Below are 20,911 nucleotides of genomic sequence, written 5' to 3' on the forward strand. Positions count from 1 at the left end.
CCCCCCCCCCCCCCGCTCCCTCCTGGCCCCTCTGGCCTCGCCCCCTTCCTCTCCACTGCTCCTGTCCCCCTGCTTCCCTGCCCAGCTCCTGCCTTGCCCTCGCCAGTCCCCTGGCCACTCAGCCCTCTCTCCTGCCTGTCTGCTCCCTCCTGGCCCCTCTGGCCTCTCTGGCCTCGCCCCCTTCCTCTCCGCTGCTCCTGCCCCCCTGCCCCCCTGCCCAGCTCCTGCCTTGCCCTTGCCAGTCCCCTGGCCACTCAGCCCTCTCTCCCAGCCTCTGCCTCTGCTGCTCCACTGCTCTGCCAAGGGGCAAGAGCCAAAAACAAATAAATAAGAAATGAATTGACGTAAAACTAGGCCAGAATAAACTTTCTGGTCTTCATGGTGCCATAAGACTCTTCATCACTTTTGATTAAAACTATAATTGCGGCTAGTTTTTGTCTCTCTGTTTTTTCCTTGCATTTGCTTCCTTTTTATATTTGCAGAATACTTTTTCAAAAGTAGTTTAGTGGAATGTTTTTTTCCTGTTTAGTTCATCGATCCTACATTGTAATTCATACTGATTATTTTAACTGCGGTTTCATTTGTTGGATAATAGTTTTATTATTGTTGCTTGAGGTGCATGTTGTCAGCTCTCTCGGGGCACTTTTGGCAGTATCACATTTGTGTGTGTGTGTGTAACACCCCCCATTCCCTCCTCCCTGAAGTTATGCACCACCATACGTCTGTTGCACACATTCTGCCTCCAAGGCACAGTCATGTTGCCTTGCAGGGACGGTCCCCTCACCGTTGTTTCCCTGCCTTCGGGGGCAGACCCAAATGAGCTCCTTGCCTCTCCAGGTGCTGCTGGCTTTGGTGTCTCTGCGGTCATTCTGGACCAACTCATGCGGAATCTCCGTTTTTTCCTTGCTGTCCAGCTTGGTCGTGGAATCCACAGACCACATGATGCCCAGCCTGAGCACGCTGTTCTCCATCCATCCTCAAAAAGGAAATTTGGGTGCCAGCGACCGCCCTACGCCAGTCCAGATCATCTTCCGCTCAAAGAGGGAAGTGAAGGTGGATGACAAGCCCATTCTGCACTGCCATGTAAGACAGCGGCACCCGGTGCCTGTGAAGAGGCTTTGATGCCCTGGGGAGGTGGCATGAGGCGGGGTGTGGGTCAGCCGTTTCATCTTGCTGCGATGGTTCCCCCAGATTCGTTCTCTGTTGGGCAGGGAGCTCTGGAGCTTCCTTAAAGCTGAGGGGCCTAAACTTTCTGCCTCCCACCTGGGGGACAAAGGCCTTTGCCAGCTAAAGCTGGACCTTTCCCTGACAAGGGAGAATAGTTTTATGTCGCTTGCATTTCATGTTTCCTTTAAGAAGCAAAGTGTTGGGCAGCCTTCTCAAGCTGGTGCCCTTCAGCTGTTTTGGATTACAATTCCCAGCATCCTCCTGCACCCCCCACCAGCATGCTGACATGAAGCAACTCACCTGGAGGGCACCAGGCTGCAGAAGACAGTTCCTGCTTGCATAATCTAAACTACACAACACAAAAGGAATGGGGGATGGGGGGGGAAGGGAGAAGGCTTGAAAGGAGAGAGGAAGAGGAGGAGACGTGTGGGTCCAGTGCCTCCGGAGAGCAACAGAGTAGGCCCTGCTTCCTCCTCTTCCTCTGCTGTGGCCAGGTGATGGTGGCCCACCGCCAGCAGGCCGAGGTGGCATTCCCCTTTGCAGGCTGTGCTCCTTCAGGCGGCAGGTGAGGGGGAAAGGAGGGGAGGAAGAGAAATGCAGAAGTGCCACCACGAGGGAAAGGGTTCTGGTCATGTGTTGGGGCTCAGCATTCCCACAAAAGTCTCAGGAGAGCAGGTGACAGCTGCCGGCCCGTCTTTCGTCCTCCGTCCAGGTGATTGAGCCCAGCGTCTGCGAAGGAGGGGAGATCATCGCCACCATCCCGATTCGCGTCTCCGTGCAGGCCATGTTTGCCAAGTACAGCATCACCCCCCCGTCGCTCATCAACTTTGGGCCTTTGGTGATAGGCTCACGCAAGACCAACAGTTTCACCATCGAGAACAAAGGCGCCCTTGATTTTAAGTTTGGCCTCTGCAAGGTGGTCCGAGATGTGCCGATCCCGCTGCGGAGAGGGTGAGGGGGGACCTTCCCCCAGGAACGGAGAGGGCCACAGGGCTGCGGTGGGGCTGCCCCCCACACCCCTCACAGAGCTGCAGCAGCTTGTGCAGAGGGGCTGGTCCAGTTACTCTGCCAGCGCCAGGGCTCTGCTGCTCCTCTGGCCGCAGCACGAGGATGAGCCACATTCTCACGCGCGGCGGGCCCAGCGCTCCCACTACACATGTCCGTTCTTCCTGGGTGACTGCCTTGTCCCGTGTCATCCCCATTCCGCTTGCAGGAACTCTCACGTCAAAAGCTCCCGTTCTCGCGAGGCCGACCTCAGCCGGCCGAACGCCCTGCTGACGGTGGGCAGGCAGAGCAAGCGAGCCGATTCCCTGCAGAAGGATACGAGCCTCATGGCTCAGGTGGGTGGACCTGCCCATCCTCCACCGCCCTGGCACCTGGCCTGCCCCTGAGCCGCCGCCTCCCTTTTGCCCACCCACCTGGTGAGGAGGTGGCTGCGCTTGCGAATGCACAAATGCGGCTTTTCTGTTTTTGAGCACAGGTTGTGCACAAAGGCACACACTCGTTCTTACTGTGATGTGTCTGCACACCCCATCTGAGTGCTGCACAGACTTAGGGCAGTGCTGTGATGTGACTGGGGGGTGCTCAAAATAATAGAGTTGGAAGGGGCTGGTTAAGGCCATTGGGCTCAATCCCGGCACTATGCAGGACTCCCAGGAAAGCCAACATAGGTTTATGGACACACACATGCAGGCCGAACCGAAGGCCAGGGCTCACCGTGTTAGCATTTGCAACGGGCTCCCATCCCCCATTGGACTTCTGGCGGGCCACAAGGGTTCCTGCAGCGGCGATTGGCCCTCGGACTACTTTCCAGATTTGCTCTCAGCACAGACAAAGTGGCAGTTCCACACGCAAAACCTGCTCCCTGCTCCCCTTGTCTCACGTGGGGAAGAGCGGGAGCCCCCTCTGCCTTCTCAGGCCCTCCCAGCACCCTCCGAGGTGTCTCGCCAGAATGGCCCCAGCTCTCAACTGTCTGCTGTCCAGTCGCCTCCAGGCTTCCACAACAATAGTTTAGGAACGGCTGACACTTACGGGCCAGAGCAGCAGGACCTGTTGGCCCCGGTGTGCACTGAAGCTCCGGCTCAGAGCCCCTCCTGTGGTGGCGCAGCAAGGGGAAACCTGGCCTAGCTCGGTGAGGGCCGCCTCCGACTGTCCGTTCTCCACAGGCTCGTTTCTCCCTGGGCATGTTCACCGTGTCTCCCGGATTTGGAACGGTGGCTCCAGGAGGCCATCAGGTCATCACTGTGGACTGCTTGGCCGATCCGGCTGGGAAGTGTGAGGAGTACATGATTATTGAGATCACTGACAGGGACCCAGAAGACAACCCTGGCGGCATTCCATATGCGCTGGTGGCGGAAGCGTGCATTCCAGGTAGGCGGCAGGCAGAGCCGCTGCAGCAGCAGGGGGAGCTGGCCCCGTTCCTCCTCCACGTGGCTCACGGAGTAGCATTTTGCCCGCGGACGCCCTCGAGGTGCAGCCCTCCCGCCCCTGAGGGCCCCCTGCAGGAAGACCTGATGCTTGGGCGGGCGGGTGAGGGGACCTGCTGGGGTCGTTTCTCCCTCTCAGCCCCCGCTTCCCTTCTCTGGGCCCTCTGAATCCGCCTGCCGGGAAACGGCTCCCCTCCACTGCCGCTGCCGCTCCTTCCCAGGCTTCGTGACGGACCACCTGGGGACCATCTTTGAGGAGCACCGCATCTGCAACAGCAGCAGCCTCGGTCAGGTGCTGAAGGCCGCCGGGTGCGAGGGCGTGTTTGTGGCGGACGAGAACAAGTTCCTCTTTAACGATGTCCTCGTTGGGCACCAGACCACCGCCCGTTTCAAGATCTTCAACACCGGCCGGATCCCCTGCGACGTCGTCTTTACCGTAAAGCCAGTCTCTGCCAAGGTGAGGAGAGGGAGCAGGTGCTGCTGCCGTCGCCACTGCCCTTGTGCTGCCCCTCAGATTCTGAGAGGGATGGGCTTCACTGAACCCAGGGAGGGAGCAGGTAACTTGGTGGCACAGGATAGTGTCAGCTGTCTTGGAAATTCACAAGCCAGGTTAAAACTGGAGGAGGAGCTCCCTGTCGGCTCCTCCCGTCCCTGCAGAATGGCCCCTTTGCTAAATGGGTGACTGACTGGGGCCTTCCCCAGGAGCACGGGCTGCCCTTGGCCAAGCTGGCCCTGCAAAGACTGCCTGTTCGGCCCAAGAAAGGCCTGTTGCAGCTGTAGGAAGCGTCCCGTCCACCTTCACAAGTAATTTGGGAGAGGGAGTTGTGCTACTTGTCTGAGGGGTGGGTCAGATTTCACGGCTGTCCTGCTGCTTCCTCAGGCCACCGTTCGAGTCAGCGACATCTTTGAGGTCCACCCTGTGCGGATGTGCATCACCAGCCGCTCACACGCCTTTGCAACACTGACCTTTTCGCCGCAGAGCATGCAAAACTACCAGTGCGTTTTTGAGGCCTCTGTTGATGCGATGCCCAGGTGACTCGGCACGTCCGAAAGGGGGAGAGCAGAACTCCGGTGAGGACTTCTGGACACACGCAGGAGACCGACGTTTTCTCATGACTCTTACTTGCAGTGTGGCTGCCAAAACCAGAAGTCTGTCCTTTGAGGTCACAGGGGATGGCAACCTTCCTCGGATCACCGTTGTGCGCCCTGTGCTCCGCAACAAGAAAGGGAGCCCGCTTCTGCTCTTCAGGAGACTCCTCGTGGGGCACACGGAAACTCTCCCCTTGGTCCTGAAGAACAGTGGCAGCGTGCTGGCCCAGGTAGCGAGGCCAGGAGCAAAGGCCCTGGGAGCCGCTGCATGCAGAGAGCACCACCTGGCGATGCTGCGACACACAGCAGGGGGGCAGGTTGCCATGCTGTCCCCTTGCCCTGGGCCCGCGGCGGGGGCTGCTCGGGGGCTTCCGCACCCCCAGTCACCCACTCCTCGTGCGTTTCCCTGGTCCTGTGCAAGCAGCCCGTGCCTGCGTCACCAGAAGGTGCAGGGCGCTGGGGCTGGGGTGGGCGGCTGCACCCGGGCCTGCATGGGACTGGCCAAGCAGAAGCTGAGGGGGCCTCTTGGGAAGCTTCCCGGGGCGGAGGCAGACTTCAGCAGGCCAGCCGAGGAAGCGGCACGCTGAGCAGCCTTCTCCAGTGCGATGGGCTGCAGCTCCCGTGAACGCCAGCAGGGCTGTTGGCTGGGGAAGAATTCCAGGAGAGCAAGGGCTGCAGGTTGGCAGCCATGGCCATGAAAGCATTTGGATGCTGAAAGTGCCCGGAGCAAGCAGTCAGGCAAAGTTCTACTTAGCTTGCAGCATTCTAGGCTGCGGCCTGGACCTTGGTGTTCCCCGGGACTCACTGTTCTGGTGCTCCTCCTTTCCTCAGCTGTACCTCGATGTGTCTGATGAAAATGGTGCCTTCACGCTGAAGCCCAGGCCCTCCACCCAGTGCATTTACGTGTCTGCTCAGAATGAGGACAGTGAATCCAGTGAGGGAGGTAATGCTGCACGGCTGCTCGGGCAAGAGCAGGCAGCAGCGGCCGGCTGTGTGCCATGGCCAGCCGCCTTTTCCTGCTCCTGGCCCAGGGCTCAGGGCCAGGCGTGCCCTGGCCGCTACCCAGGGTGTCTGCAGAGCAGTGGCGGAAGGAAGGGCTCCTAAGCCGAAAGACCTGTCATTGGGGAAAAAAAGGGACGTGACCTCTCTACCACCGGGGCTTGAGAGGAAGGCATTCCTTTCCATTCTCCCTCTTCCTTTGTGCCTTCACAGTCAGGAAGCCTCACACGGTCTCCCTGGCCCTGCACAACGGAGAATCAGCAGAGTTTGATGTGATTTTCCAACCCAGCCTGACACAGCACATGGAAGGGCTGATCCACCTCTCTATTACGGACAACCAGTACGAGGAGACCAGCATCCAGATGGTGGGCGAAGGCTACCAAACAGACGTCACCCTGGACAATATCCACAGCCTGCTGACCCAGAGTGACCTGGAGAGTGCTGAGGGATGCCTGGAGGACAGTGCAGGCGAGGGTGAGAGCTGGCTCCAGAGCTGCCGCGTTGATTCCTCGTTCTCCAGACCTCTTTTCCGGGTGGCTTGTGAGCACAGCAGCAGCCTTGGGGTGATGTTGGAGATGCAGCCCAGACGCTGCTTCTCAGAGGGCCCCAACGCGCTGCTTCTTGCGGCTCTTCACCTCTGCACCGCCCCTTTTCATCTGGTCTCAAAAGCTTGCTCATCACCTTGCGGCATTTTACCTGGTTCTGATACAAGTGCTGGGATTCCTGGGTGGACTCATGCAGGATGGGCATCCAGCAGGAGCACCTCAGTAGGGGAGGCTGCCCTGTGCCAGCAGATTCTGGCCTTCCTGCGGGGCACCCTTGCAGAACGCGGGGTCCCCCGTTCACCAGAGAGCACCGCCACACTGCGCGTGCAAAGGGCATTTGCTGTTGCTGGGGCACACGCACGTGAATTCTGTGTTGACAACGGGATCCTGCATCACATGTGCAGTGGTGTGGATCCTGTGTCATGCGTGAATGCAGTTGTGTACAAGGGGTCGGGGAGCTGACCCATGCAGGGAAATGGCCCTTTAACTGTCGTTCCGTTTCGTTCTTCATCCATCTTCTGAACTGGTTTTTCAAAAGTAATTCCCAGCTCCTTCATGGGACCCAAAGCAAGGCCCCTGCCCCCCGACGCTGCCCTTCCCAGGCGTGAGGGCTGCTGGCGGCCAGCCGAGCCAGCGGGTTCTGTCTGCGCGGGGCCACGATCCCAAGGTGCCTGGTCTCTTCCTCTGCAGCTGCCCGAATGGATTGCGTCCAGTTCAGGGACTGCCACATTGGGACGCCCTATCAGGCCACGTTCACCATAACCAACCACAGCAAGTCAGGCGTGATGCGGTTCGAATGGCCGGCTCTGGGTCCGTGCCACTTCTCCCCACAGGTGGGTGGCGGCCACTGGCCACTTCCTCTGTGCCTGTTGCTGGAGCTCCTGGCAGCCCCAGCGTTCGCTCCCTGCTCCCCTGCCTCGTGCCACAGAGGCAAACGACTCTTGCAGGCTGCCTGGTCACCTGTGAAGCAGCCAGGCCAAGTGCGTAGTGCAGAACAGGCACACTGGGTTTGGAGTGGTGCCTCTCCCCAGGACAAAGGCCGGCTAAGCCATGAGCCGGCCCTCTGGCCCCACGTTCAAATGGGTGAGCGCTGATTTCCATGCTGCCGCTCTTGCGAAGGAGTGTCTTTTTTAAAGCGTGCCTTTGATTTGTGTGCTTACTCTTGGTCGAACAATGACATCATAAAAAGGGAAGTTCTCTTGAACAAATCGGCTACAATAGTGCTGCAATTGCCTAATGTGTCCCTGCTTTTTAATCTGGAGATCATTGGTGGAGGTAATGCTGTTGTCCACAGAAGTGAAAGAAAATATTTCCACGCAGCGAAGAGTCGGCCAGAGCATCCGGTCAGCTGTGGGGGAGCCTGCTTTTTGTAATGAGAGGAGCACCTGTGGGGAGCAGATGAAGGCCTCAGGCTGGCACCTCCCCTCCCAGTGTGCAGGCGGCATCCAGGCTCCTCCGGGGAAGCCTGCCTGGCAGGCAGCTCCGCTGGTTGGCAGGGCTGTTTCCCACCTGGGCAGAGGGGCCGCGTGGTCTCCCAGCCCAGCCCAGCCCAGCCCAGGCAGCCCTTTCCTGCAGAGAAGCCTTGATACGGGCTGTACTCCCCCCACCCACGCGAGTACAAGGGCGAGGGCAAACGGGAGCTGTGCCTGGGAGGCAACGGGTAAATTCATGGTGAGGAAACGCCCGCCTTCTCCTTGGCTATCAGAAGCAGAAGCTTGCCACTGCCCGACATCCGGCGCTCTCTGTCCCCTAGGTTGGCCATCTGCACGCTGGGTGCACCAAGAACATCATGCTTACCCTAAAGTCCAGTGTCCCTGTCACACTGAACGAGCAGCTGGTGAAGTGCAAGGTGACCCGGATCGCCTTCCCGTTGCCTGTCGACCAGGTCCCTGACTGGGACGACCGCCTGCACACAGTCAAGTGGGTGGATGCCCCGAAGAGCAGCACGGCCACGCGCCCAACCAAGAGGAAGGTACAGATCTGGAAGTGGGAGACACCCGCGGCAGCCACCGGGCTGGGGAGGACCATGAACGGCCTGAGCTCTGGAGGGCGCCCTGAGCAGTTGCCACTGATCTAGAAACTTCTGAGGGGTCCCCCTCGTGCAGCAGCTTTTCTACTGGGCTACTCATACGGTTGGGTGAATGCGCGAGGGCCCAAGGCTGCTCCTGCAGCCTGGCATTCCCCGGGCTGCCTGCAGAATGGCTCAGCTCCGCGTGCCAGCGCCGGGCGACTGGGGAGGACCACTCTGGGCTCCTCACGGGGCCGCCTCCTGAGGCTCTGTTTGTGGGCAGGTGATTGAGATAGACCCGGAGCCGGCCCACGTGACTCTGGAGGAAGGTGGCCGAGAGCTGGAGCTTCGGGTGAGCGCCACCGTGGACTACGCCCAGTACAAGATGGAGGTGGACACGGTGCACTTTAAGGACACGCTGCTCTTCCAGGCGAGAGTGTTCAGGTGGGAAGCAAGCGCCTGCTGGGGGCACGGGCTGGTTTCGGGCTGGCCTCCTTGTGCTTTCGTGCCTGATTTGTTTCCGGGGAAGCAAGGCGGGTTCTCCTCGCCTCTAAGCTGTGAACCTGAGGCAGCCTGCACTAGCCAGATCCCTTTCTCCATGTCGAGAGAGGCACACGGCGCACTGCCTTTCTCAGCACGGAGAAGGACGGAGCAGGCAAGACGATGACTTTGTGGATGTGGCCATCCCAGCCGCAGCCAGGTGCATGCACCTCCTCCCTGGTGGCTCTGCACCCCTGCCCTAAGCCTCTGCAAAGTTGCGGGATGGCTCCAGCAAGGGCACTCGGGGTGCCGCGGGGCCAGCCGACCCCCAGGGTGCAGCACTGGACCCTGAGGCCCATGAGCAGGGCTGGTTTGCCTCCGGCTCAGGCCGGGAGGGGACTGGGTGCATTGGGCAGACATGCGATGTACGCCAGCACGGCCCATAAAGACCCGTCCACTTGTGTCGGTTTCTGCGCATCCTGGCGTTCTCTCACTCTGCCTGCCTCTTGTGCTCTCAGAGTGGAGCTGTCCAACACGGGAAACGTCCGGCTGGAATACGCTTGGAGAGCGGTCATGGAGGAGAGCGGGAGGGCCGTCAACTTTGCTGCAGATCCCTTGCCAAGCAACCCAGAAGGTATGGCTGGCAGGCAGCCCCAGCCCGCTTTTCAGAGACGACTTCCCACTGCAGCTCAGCTCTGCATGGCTCAGCACCTCAGGTTTTCCCTTCCACCTGGCCGAGAGCCAGCCTGGCCCTTCTCTGTGCTGACTCCCGCTTCTTCTCAGGTCTTTCTCGGCCATTCACAGATTTGCATTAGATGCTGTGCCTGTTATGTGAGGGGGTGCAGCAGCAGCAGCTGCGTGGCCTGGAGGGGAGCTGGGGGTGCTTTCTAAGGGACTCAGGGAGGAATCACAACCTCTGCTCTGGGCTTCCAGCTCTGCCTGTCCCCGTCCCCTGCCCCACCATCCCTGTGGGGGCACCGATGGACGCTGTCGGGGGTGAAGACCAGAGCACGTTCCTCTGTGCAGACAGGGGATGAGGGACGGACAGGGGGTCCCAGGATCCCTCTGAGAAATGGCCCCAGCAGCCATGCTTGTCTGAAGAAGCTCTTCCTCTGCCCCAGGAGAACATCCGTCCGCTACATCGGCTGCCTCGGTCAAGGCACAATCCAGCCGTCCTCTCAGCCAGCTGGAGAGTGGCATAGAGAGTTTTCATTCCTACGTGACCTCACCACCCTGGCCCCCATTCTCCGTGGAGCCCCGCAGCGGTGTCATCCCTCCTGGGGAATCCCAGTCCCTCGAAGTGAAATTCTGTCCCCAGGAGCTGGGGGAGTTTGAGGGCCGGCTGCTTGGCAGGTAACGGGAGGCTGCTGGGGCAAGGCCAGTGAAGGCCAGTGAAGGCCGCTCCGCTCGCGTGCTGCCGTGCCTCGCACCGGCGCGGCCAGGAGCGGCATGGCCTGGGGCGTGCAGCTCGGCCGGGGCGTGGCCGAGCACCTCTCCGACCGCATCGTGAGAGCGGGACCCTTTGCTCAGTGTGGCTTGTGCAAGTGCCACGTGGGCCGAGGTCGCATAAACCGAGCAGCCACGGTAGCTGCTCGCGTGGTCTGGGCCCAGCAGTGCGGCTTGTGCACCAGCGCGGCTGGGTTCCCACCGAAGGAAAAGCCTGCAAGCTGCTGCGGCTGACTGTGCGGTGCGAACCCAGCCTTTGCTTGATGCGCTCTTGCTCCGGCACCCGGGCCTTCTCTGAACACGTGGCAAACGCCGGTGGTAACGACAGTGGCAGAAACAGCTTTCCACGCTGCAGTCTCCGGTTGCGTCACTTGCTGAGAAGGCAGGTTGCAATTTGGCCTTTACATTTAAATCAAAGCTGCCACTATCAGGTGGCCGGGCAGGCAGAGGACTTGAGCTGTGGAGGATGCCCAGTACCGCTTTGGGCCTCACCGCCTCACTCAGTCGCATACCACAAGTCACTTTGCAGACCTTCTCCCGTGCCTCTCCCCCTTTCCCTCTGAGTTGCCAGGGGTCTCTCCACCCCATCCCCCAGTCTCACCCTGCCCAGGTCTCTCTGTTGCTCCTGTACGTCCCCTTGCCCCTTCACTCAGAATGCCCCGGCAGCAGCTTAGGCTCACAAACAAGCAAGGCAGCCTTCGTGGCGAGGTTGTGGTCCAGCAGGCATGACGCCAGAGAAGAGCAGGAGAAGAGGGTGGCGAGGAGAGGAAGCCAAGTGAGCGGTGCGTCTTCAAGGTTCAGGTGCTCCTGAGGGAGCCTGCCTGGGGCCAGGCGGTGCCTTGCCTTGGCTCCCCGACCCTGGCGGGGGCAGCGCACCCAGCCCTCCTTTCCCAGCATGCTTCCTAGGCAGGTGGGCCATGCAGTGGGGCCGCGAGGGAGTGGCCCCACTGAGACCCTTAGGGCCTGGAATGGAGAGGGACGGCATCCTGGCAGCCGCACCGGCAGCCCCACCATCCTGGACCTCCCGACCCTGGATGAAGTCTGTCCGAGGCTCTCCTGCAAGAGCCGGGCAGGCCTCCAGTGCTCTCCGGGGCTCCGGAAGGAGCAGCTTGTGGGCCCAGGGCAGGGGCCTGTGCCAGCCAAGTGCCCCTGCCCTGAAGTTCCTGTGTGCTCCATAGCTGTCCGCAGGGGTGCACGGGGGCAATGGGGCAGCTGGTGGCTGGCAGAGGCAAAGCTGGGGCTGCTGGCTGTGCAGCCGCCTTCAAAGAAGGGCAGTGGCAGAGACGAGAAGGCGCTCCGCATTCGGAGAAGAGGGCTGCACCGTGCGTGCCATGGGTGCTCACTCTTGGCACTGGCCTTTTCCTTCCAGCATCTCTAACCTGCAGCCGGAGGCGGGGGGGCCCGTGGTGGCCGTGAAGGGGAAGAGCCTCCTGCCCTACTGCCACTTCGATCTGGAGGACTCGGACTACATTACGGCAAAAAGGCGCGACCCAGACTGGCGAGGCCCCAGCGGGATGAGCCTGGACCCCAACACAAAAGTCATCGAATTTTCCTCCGTGGGAGTGCGCATCAGAAACACCCGGTCAGCATCACCCACGGGATGCCCGTTGAAAATGGCCTCAGGCGTGGGAGCCGGCAGTTCGGGCTTCCCCTGCCAGAACATCCATGCTGGGCTGGGCTCCCCCGGGCAGGGAGAGAGACGGTCCCTCTTTGGGTTGGGCTGGTCAGGCTTGCTGGCCTTCTGTGCCCTCTGATCCTGTGGGTCTGCCCCCTCTTGTTTGTACACCGCATGCCAGCCATGGAAAGGCTCACTTCCCGGGCCCTTGATTACCAGATGTCTTTCTGCCATCACTCATCCCGGGATTGCTCAGGATCACGTTTCATGAATTGGATCAACTGGATGGGCATCCTAGTGAACCTGCCAGCCTTGACGTGTCCCAATGCCCTGTTGGCAAAATAGAGCTGCTTGATAGATAGGCAGGCGGGTAACCAGCTTAATGTTTTGCACCAGTCAGCAGCACTCCTGCTTATGGAGCACCCTTTCCTTTCTCCTGGCAGGAGCTTTGCCATCTTGAACCCCACCAACACCCCATACACTTTCCAGTGGAGCTGTGACCAGCAGGAGGAGGGGCAAGAGCAGCCAGCCTTCATCTGCTTCACGGAGCGGGGACAGCTCCGTCCAGAGAAATCTGTGGAGGTGTGTGGGGAGAGGAACCGCCCAGCTGCAGTCACGGCCTCCACAGATGTTGGTCCGGCCTCTGCCCTGATCAGAATAGCTCTGCACTGTCACTGTGGTTGTGATGCGCTGTCGAGTCATCTCCGATCTGTGGTGGTGCCATGCTCAAGAGCCCACAACAGCCCCGGTCAGCTCTCCAAGCTCAAGGCCATTGCTTTCCCTTGAGTCCATCCATCTCATGCTCGGTCTTCCTCCTGTTCTTTGGCCTTCCGCTTTCCCCAGCATGATTCTCTTCTCCGGGGAGTTTTGCCTTCTCATGATGTGCCCACACCTGGACAGCCTCAGGTCTGCCATTCCTGTTTCTAGGGAAGGCCCTGGCTTGACTTGATCTGGGACCACTTGGCCATCTTGCTGCTGACTCAGGGTATCCGCAAAACTGCCCTCCAGCACCGTGCTCCGGTTTCCTCCCTGCCGGCTCTCGTCACTGTCTGGGTTTCACACTCGTACACTGTGACTGGATGATCTTGACCTTGGTCTCCAGCAAACCATCCGTACACTGGGCGATCTTGTCTAGCTCCTTCATTGCCGCCCTTCCAGGTCTCAGCCTCCTTCAGATTTCTTGGCTGTGATCTCCCTTTGAATCAAAGACTGAGCCAAGGTATGGGAAATCTTTCACAATTTCGATTTCTTCCGTATTAACAGTAAAGTTCTATAAATCTTCTGTAGACATAATTTACGTTTTCTTAATATTTCACTGCAGTCCCGCTTCTGTGCTTCCTTCTTTCACTTTTATGAGGAGCATTTCAGATCAGGGTATCATCTGCATATCTTAAATCAGTGGTGTTTCTTCTGCCTGTTTTGACTCCTTCCTCTGATCCTAGTCCAGCTTTCCTTCTGATACTTTCTGTGTTCAGAGTGAGCAGAGAAGGAGATAAAAGGCACCTTGATCCGACACCTTTACCTATGGGAAACCGTACTGTTCCTCTGTATTCTGTCCCAGCCACAGCTTCTTGTCCATACTTCAGCTTATGCATCAGGGCAGTCTGAGCTCTCCGGACTAGCCATTGCTTCTCATGATCCACACAGTCAAAGGCTTTGCTGTAGTCTATAAAGCATTGACCAAACTTTTCTGAAATTCTTCAGTGTGCTCCAGTAGCCAAGACATAGTTCTGATATCCCTGGTGCTACTTCCTTTTTGGAATCCAGCTCAAGCATCAGACATTTCTTGTTTCATACGGGGTAGTATTCTTTGTTGGGCAGTAACACTAGAGACAAGATGAACCAGTAAACAAGGAAAAAATTTAAAGATCATTTTATCCATAAAAGGTAAAGGTAAAGGTTTCCCCTTGACAGTAAAGTCCAGTCATGCCTGACTCTAGGGGGTGGTGCTCATCTCTGTTTCCTAGCCAAGGGAGCCAGCGTTTGTCCACAGTCTCTGTGGTCATGTGGCCAACATGACTAGACACCGACTAGACTAGAAACCCAATATTTATTTTGGGTTTTCAAAAGCCTCCTTAGTGACAACTGAGTGTAGGCTGCTGCAAGTCTCTGAAGGACACAGTTCTCACTGCAGATGCCACCTGGTGCCAGGCAATGCAAGGCATTTACAATACAGTGGTACCTTGGCCACATGACCTGGAATCTGTTCCAGGACTCTGATTGTGACCCAAATAGATTGCAGGGCCAGCAATCTCTTTGTCTTTGTAGGTCATATTTGAATTCATCCCCCGGCACCTGGGCATCACAGAATCCTTCTGGAGCTTCACAATCCCTGAGCACAACATCTGTGTTCCCTTCCTCTTGGTGGGACACACCACTGACCCGGCCGTGTCGCTGGACAGGCCCCACCTGAACTTCCGCTCCCTCTTGGTCGGTAAGGTTGGCCGCCAGAGGCAGCCCCAGCTTTGTGCTTCCGCCCTTTTGGGAACGCAAGCGGCTTTGTTCGCGGGTGGTCCTTGGGTGGCACCGATCATGAAGCCGAGTGTGGGAAAGAGCTGCTTGGGGAGGGCAGAGGTCATGCGGGCGGCACGGGAGCAGGTCTGCTGGAAGGAGTGGAGGCCACGTGAGCTACCTAATCCCGCTGGTGCTCTAGGATGCCCACGGGAACTGAAAGGCTGCTTCTGGCATTCCGCCGCGCTTAAAGAGTGAGCAGCTGTAGGACAGGACTGTTAATCATTATAAGCACTGTGGCGAGCTGTGCTGGGTCCCGGAATTGAGCGGAATACAAATCCAGTCCATCTCCATGATAGTTCCCAGACGTGTGGCCCGGTCTGCCCGGAAAACAAACAAGACCTCTAGAAACTATCCCAGGGAAAGTCGGCGCATTCTCCAGTGAGCTGGTCTTTTCTGTTCCTCCTCCTCACACCAGGGCATGAAGTCAGCGACAGTATTGACATTATCAATGATGAGAAAGAGGCCTACAGTTTTGCTTTCCGAGAGAGCTCCCGTTTTTCAGAGGGGCGAATCAACTGTCTGAAACTGCAGCCCATGGAAGGCTCTATCCCAGCCCATTCCAGGTAAAGGAGGCCGTGAAGGTGGGTGCCCAGGCGTGGAGCCACGCTCTTGGGATTTAGGTGTCCAAACGCATGCCAGGTGTTCCAGCACTACGCACATCTTGCCCCGGGAGAACTGGCTGTTGCCTTTCGCCCATGGCTCTCACGATCCTGCAGCATCACTGCGGGAAAGTTGCCCTCCTCGTGCCTTCCATTCCGGTTCCCATGTGCCCTTGATAAAGGCCTACATCACCTACGTGTTTGGACAGTGGACACTGGGTTGCAGCACAGGCCTAGCCTGGAGAGCGTGGATCATGTGGGCTCCTGGGGGACAGTTGCTAGGCAAAAAGCCCCCGCAAGGAGCAGTTGTGAAGGCAGCTCACAGAAGTCCCCTCTGCGTTGTGCTCGCTTCTCAAGAGACCACTGTCTGGTTCTGCCGTGCTGGCTCCTGCTGCGCGGAGCAGGCGAGTGCTTCATCCGGGAGGTGACCCCCAGTCCAGGGAGTTCACCTGGCATTGAAGTTCCCCCAGGGCAGAAGAGGGGCCTCCTCTCCCACTGAGTTCTCGGAGGATTCAGGACCAGAGGAGATGATGGCCATTTCCCCCGAAGTTTGCAAGCACTTGGCATCCTGCGGGATCTAGCAGGCTTCCTCCGCACGGCCCAGTGCAGCCAACAAGCCTGTTTTCTCCCCAGGCTGCCTATTAGCATTTCCTTCATGCCAACCTTGGAAGGGGAAGTCAACTTTAATTTGATCTGCGACGTCAAGAAGAAAAGCCAGCCGCTCTGCCTGAACGTCAAGGCGACAGGCCACGCCATGAACGTCTCTGTCAAGTGCAAGCAAAGGAACGGCACACTTGTCGAGCTGGACCCCGACCAAGCCAACCAGCTGCCTTTCCATGAGGTGAGGGAGCCGGGAGCCCGGGGCATGTTGCTCCAGCAGGAGCTGCCCAGAGCCCCCTCGCTCTTGTGCAGCAGCCCACCTCCATCCTGCGGGGACTGTAGGTCAAAGAGCTCCCCCGGCTGGGGCCACCCCCAAGCAGAAGTTCCCTATGCTGAACCCCGAGGGGCTGCTGGTGAGTGTGTCCGTGGGGAAGGTGGATGTGAAATAAACAACATAAAAATATGAAATGAAATGACGCAGGTGCAAAGTGTGTGTGTGGGAAGGGATTCCTCCCTCGGAGATGGTACTTGAGTGCCTCTGGTCACAATCCCGGGAAGCTCCTTCAGGGGGCTTGTTGTGCTGCTCCGAAGCAGCCCAGAGCTCGGCTCACGCCCTCAACAACGCTGTGTATGCGCATTCAGATGAGCTCAGAGCGGCTTGGCTTGCTTCCTTGTGAGCAGGGCTGGAGATTTGCTTCCAGCAGTCCCTCTACAGTATCAGGACTGCTCCCTGTCTTTGCTCCGGTCAGATGCAAGTCAACGATCATGCACAATGTCATTTTTACATCCTGAACTCGGGCAAGTTCAACTTCACCTTCTCGTGGGAGTTTCACAATGCCAAAAGACTGCAGAGCTACTTTTCACTCTCCCCAAATACTGGCACTGTGGAACCAGGAGAGCGGGCAGAGGTCGTGCTGTCTTTTCATCCCTTGAAGGCGTGCACCTTAAAGGGTGACCTCAAACTACAGGTAAGGAAAATTTGAGGTGTTTTTTCTTTTATTCCTCTCCCTGCCACCCCCCCCCCCCCAATAACAACTAGCTGCCTTGGGAGGGCTTCTGCCTTGAAAGGTGGCCTAGAAATATTTAAAATGTATTAATGATAGTGATCATAATCCTAGACAATCTTCCAGGGCAGAAGCCCTCCCTAAGCAGCTGCTTCCTTTGAAACCAAGAAGGTTTCTTAGTCCTGCAAGCACCACCCCAAGATTCTGACTTGTCTGGAATCAGGAACAAGCAGGACTAGGAATGGAGAAATATCGGATGTTGGAGCTCCTTGAAGGTCTTCTACAGAGCTAATTTTGCCCCTTTGCATCCCTGGGGGAAAACACATTTTTCCCATGGGTGCTCAGGTGGGCTTGGGAGGGATTTGCCCCATGTACACTTTCTCCAAAATTGCGCTCCTTCCAGAGCCTGCATTGGGGTTGCGAACAGGAGAAGTCTGCATGCTTTGCAGGAGGAATGAAATCTGCGCGCTTTCCTAGGCAGGGCTGGTTGCACTTCGCCCGGCTGAAGTTCCTCTGGCCAAGGGAGAACTGCTCCTGGTGTGTAGGAGCTCCAGCCTGGCACTGGGGATATTTTGCACGGAGTTACTGTGTGTGATGCGCAGATGTGAATATATCCAAGAGTCAGGCGTGTTCCTGGCCGCCCTTTGCTCCCTGATGTCTTGGTGCTGGCAGCGCTTAGGGCTGGCTTTGTCCAGCGGAGGCTGATAGAGCCGCTGTGCCCATTTCTGGTGACAGCTCTGGTCACATGTACTGAGCGATCCTCACGATCAGACCCATTGCCCAGCTTAGTCAACCCCATGAGCAGAGCTCAGCGGCAGCAGAACTACCAACACACGACGATGCCAGTGCAACAGCTGCAACAGGGATGCCAAAATCTGCCGCTTAAAAGCCAAGCATTCCCAGAGCAGTCGGATATTTTTAAGAGCCAGCTGCAGCCAAGGATCCTGGAGGGCTGCCAAGCAGGTAAAACGAGGCTGCGCTTCCCTCTCTTCCAGATCAGCCATGGCCCGGTGTTCACCTGTGAGCTGCAGGGCTCTGTGGTCACTCCCAGCATCCATTTCTCCTTCACCAAAGTCGACTTCGGCAACTGCTTCATCTACCAGGTCGGGATGCCCATCTCCAGGCGAATCCTTACGATCACAAACAAGGATGAAAAGCAGATCAGGTACGCCGGCGTGATGTCTGCCAGGACAGTCCGGCAGCCCCAGGCATCCTTGCTGGTTAAGACGGTGCTTGGCAGTCCTTCCAAAGAAGTGAGGTGGATGAAATGGCTGCTGCACACGTGAAGGACGTTTGCCATCTGTGCTGGCAGGGCCGGGAGGGAGGGAGGGAGGGAGAGCACTCTGTGCTAACGAATGGAATACAAAAGCCTAAATGAACAAGGTGGAGCTGGGCTCATCCCCGGCCTCCCCCCACCTCGCCAACAGGAACACAAGCTACTTTTCCAGCTGGGTTTGAGCCTCACAGTTCAAGCTGCTGGAAAGTGGCTCGGTGTCTTCATGAACCCCCTTTTGGGCATGACTCCTGGATCACCACCCAGAAGGTGCTGTCATTGCCAGCCGGATCTCTCCGCCTAGAGCATGCTCGGGCCGATCCCGTGCCAAGGCCTGGGAAGCCGGACGGTGGCAGGAGGCTGGGAAGGTCAGTCACAGCCTCTTCCGGCCTCTTCGCAGCCTGGAGTGCTTGTTCACCAGCACGACTCACCTCGAGACTGGTTTCCACGCTAAAGTGCTAAGTCCTGGAGGAAAGGCTGATATTCCTATCAGCTTCTACCCCCGAGAGACCATCCTCTACCACGACATCATCACCTTTGAAATCAACGGGCTCTTGCAGCGGAACGTTGAGGTCTTTGGGAAGGGCATTGAGTTGAAGGTGAGGCGGAATTCAGACCTCCACTACACTCCTGTGCTTCCCACTTCTGCGCCCTTTGCACCTGCTGCTCAAGGGCGGCCTTTCTTGGACCAGCCGGGAGGTTCTCCTAGGCGTAGCCCCTTCTGAACCCACCTGGCTGTTTTGGCCTTGGGAGGAGGGCTGGGGGAGAGAGGAAGCAGCGCTCCCATTTTCCAGGCCAGAGGAACTCTCCATCCTTCAGGTGGGAATTGAGGACAGTGGGAGATGAGCAGAGAACTGAGGGAGGAGCCGCAGCCCCTTCTGGGCAGGCCAGATGTTACGAAGGCACACGCCTGTTGTGCTTTCCCTGCTCTCAGAGCTGCCGCTCCTGTCAGCCGAACAAAATGTTGGCATCCTGGTCTGTTTTCCCAGGTGGGGCTCTTTTGGAGCTGAGAGGGGCCATGCTGGAGCAAGGCAAAGGCTCGTCTCGACCAGCATCCTTTCCCCTCCAGGGGCATTTGGGAAGCCTGCTGGCCGGTGGGAGAGAAGCAGCCCCCCCCCCCGGGAACATAGGCAACCACCCCAGCTCCACCAAGTCCTGCCTGGCCAACCCTGACCAGCAGCGGCAGCTGGCCAGGGCGTCTGCCCCACTGCTTCCCACGGTGTCTTTTCCTTACTGGCAGATTGATGTGGTAGAGCCTCGCAACCGAGTACTGAAATTTGGAGCGGTCCCTTCAGGACATGTGGTGAAGAAGACTGCCACGATTGTCAACAACAGCGTTGCTTCTGTTACCTTCAGCCTCAGTTTTGTGTCCTCCATGCCAGAACTGCAGGAAACAAAGGTGAGGCTTCACATTGGGATGGACTTTCTCCTCTCCCACCAGCCAAGGGGCCCCTCACGTTGATCTGTAGTTCCCGACAGAGAAATGAAATCCATGGACGTGCAATGAGAGCATCTCTCACCTTTGCCTTCCTTCTGGAATGGTTAACTGATGTGGACTGAGGATGGTAATGCGACACAGATGCATACCCAGTTAAACATGTCATTAAAAATATTTTAAAAATCAAGATGGGCAGAAACAGAACAGAGAAGAGAGCTGACCGGCACCTCAAGGACGTGGAGGTGCATACCCCTTCCTGACCCTCCTGGGCACTGGGGGGAGATGGTGGGGCAGGAGTGGCCTGCACAGAAGGGCCCCCAAGGCAGCCGGGTGCCTGTGCCTGAGGAAGTGCCTGTGGAGTGTTCTGCATCCCTTTCACACACACTCGGATGGGAGGCAAAAGGCGAATGCCGTGGCAAAGCCATCCCTGGACTGGAAGCAGGAGTGGCCAGTCGCACACCAAAATCCTTTTGCCTGCCTCCCCCCCACCCCACCCCCCACATCTGGCTCTTGTGTTCCAGCTACAGAGACCATGGGAGAAATGCAACATGTCCCGGGGGGAGGGGAGTATTTTTACAGCCTCCTCCAGCTCCAGAAGGACAGCCTCTGACCTGAGTTGCCATGGCCCCCTGAAGTGGTCCAGAGACCCCAAACGCTGAGACTTTTGCCTCAGCCTTGTGCACGTGGAGGCCTGAAGCACGTCCGTGCCGTTGGACTGGGACGGTGCCACAGCGTCATCGTTGACTTTGGGGGGACACGCGGCGGGCTGGATCCAGGCTTCGTCATGCTTGCATTGGCCCGGCTGGGAATTACTTAGTGAGACAAGCTTGCCTGGTGGATTGCAGTGTGTTCATTCCAAGCATGGCAAAGTTGGGATCAGTTCCACATCCTGATGATGTTAATCAAATGCTCATGTCAAAACGTAAGACTCGCTTTGAGCACAATAGGCAGCGCAGCTGCACAGCAGGCAGGGCCATGGGCAAAAAGCTTCTCCGCGGTCAGCTGGGAGCTCCAGAAAGCCCCTGAAGCAGCGTCCGGGGCGGTCACTCACTGTAGCTCCCTGGGGTCCAGCCTGTGGTGGGTCAGCCCCTCCTTGCCGCAGGGCTGCTGAAGGCTCACGGCCTTGCTGCCAGCAGCTGGCCCGTGTGAGCCTGTTCTGGAGGGGAGCAGGCGGACGTTCGGCAATGCGGCGTGCTGCCCATCAAAGATGGACCTGTGCTTCCTCGGGGCAGGTCCTCACGCTGTCTCCATCCAGCGAGGTGACCCTGAGCGCCAAGGGAGGCACCTGCCATGTGGAGGTGGCGTTCGGCCCTAGGAGCCGCCTCCTGCCGTTCACGGAGGAAGTCCTGCTCAGCTGCCAGGGGACCCTGCGCACCCTCCTCGCCGTGCAGGGCTCCTGCCAGGGCATCGAGGTCAGCCTGGACCAGGACCACGTCCCCTTCGGCGCAGTGGTGCTGCGCAGCCAGGCCTCCCGGCGCATCACCCTGCAGAACACGGGGGACGTCGGCGTGGGGTAAGCAGCGTGGCACGCCCTCTCCGGCACGATCCCAGCTGCACGGCCATGCAGTGACTGGGTATCGTGGCTTTGTTGAGAGTGGGGCTATTACATTTGAAAGGCCTGACAAATCGGGACGGAACGTGAATCCCTTCCCTTCCCTTCCCTTCCCTTCCCTTCCCTTCCCTTCCCTTCCCTTCCCTTCCCTTCCAG

The 20,911-nt window shown here is 58.3% G+C and overlaps 1 protein-coding gene across 1 annotated transcript in view; it reads left to right on the top strand.

The window, feature by feature from the left end:
- Positions 1–20,911, top strand: part of HYDIN (HYDIN axonemal central pair apparatus protein) — a 108,597-nt gene that overhangs the window by 80,560 nt on the left and 7,126 nt on the right. Inside the window, exons 55-78 of the mRNA XM_044433931.1 lie at positions 915–1,083; positions 1,880–2,118; positions 2,381–2,507; positions 3,333–3,537; positions 3,815–4,050; positions 4,474–4,625; positions 4,723–4,912; positions 5,514–5,625; positions 5,895–6,155; positions 6,917–7,059; positions 7,980–8,198; positions 8,518–8,678; positions 9,233–9,348; positions 9,836–10,067; positions 11,530–11,742; positions 12,219–12,357; positions 14,044–14,209; positions 14,705–14,852; positions 15,522–15,729; positions 16,238–16,456; positions 17,488–17,657; positions 18,166–18,364; positions 19,006–19,164; positions 20,436–20,716. Of these exons, the coding sequence (XP_044289866.1) occupies positions 915–1,083; positions 1,880–2,118; positions 2,381–2,507; positions 3,333–3,537; positions 3,815–4,050; positions 4,474–4,625; positions 4,723–4,912; positions 5,514–5,625; positions 5,895–6,155; positions 6,917–7,059; positions 7,980–8,198; positions 8,518–8,678; positions 9,233–9,348; positions 9,836–10,067; positions 11,530–11,742; positions 12,219–12,357; positions 14,044–14,209; positions 14,705–14,852; positions 15,522–15,729; positions 16,238–16,456; positions 17,488–17,657; positions 18,166–18,364; positions 19,006–19,164; positions 20,436–20,716 (4,464 nt within the window). The remainder of the gene's footprint in view (positions 1–914; positions 1,084–1,879; positions 2,119–2,380; positions 2,508–3,332; positions 3,538–3,814; positions 4,051–4,473; positions 4,626–4,722; positions 4,913–5,513; positions 5,626–5,894; positions 6,156–6,916; positions 7,060–7,979; positions 8,199–8,517; positions 8,679–9,232; positions 9,349–9,835; positions 10,068–11,529; positions 11,743–12,218; positions 12,358–14,043; positions 14,210–14,704; positions 14,853–15,521; positions 15,730–16,237; positions 16,457–17,487; positions 17,658–18,165; positions 18,365–19,005; positions 19,165–20,435; positions 20,717–20,911) is intronic.

The sequence above is a fragment of the Varanus komodoensis genome, unplaced genomic scaffold (assembly GCF_004798865.1).
Source record: "Varanus komodoensis strain SLA01 unplaced genomic scaffold, ASM479886v1 scaffold27, whole genome shotgun sequence".
NCBI classification, from domain to species: Eukaryota; Metazoa; Chordata; class Lepidosauria; order Squamata; family Varanidae; genus Varanus; species Varanus komodoensis.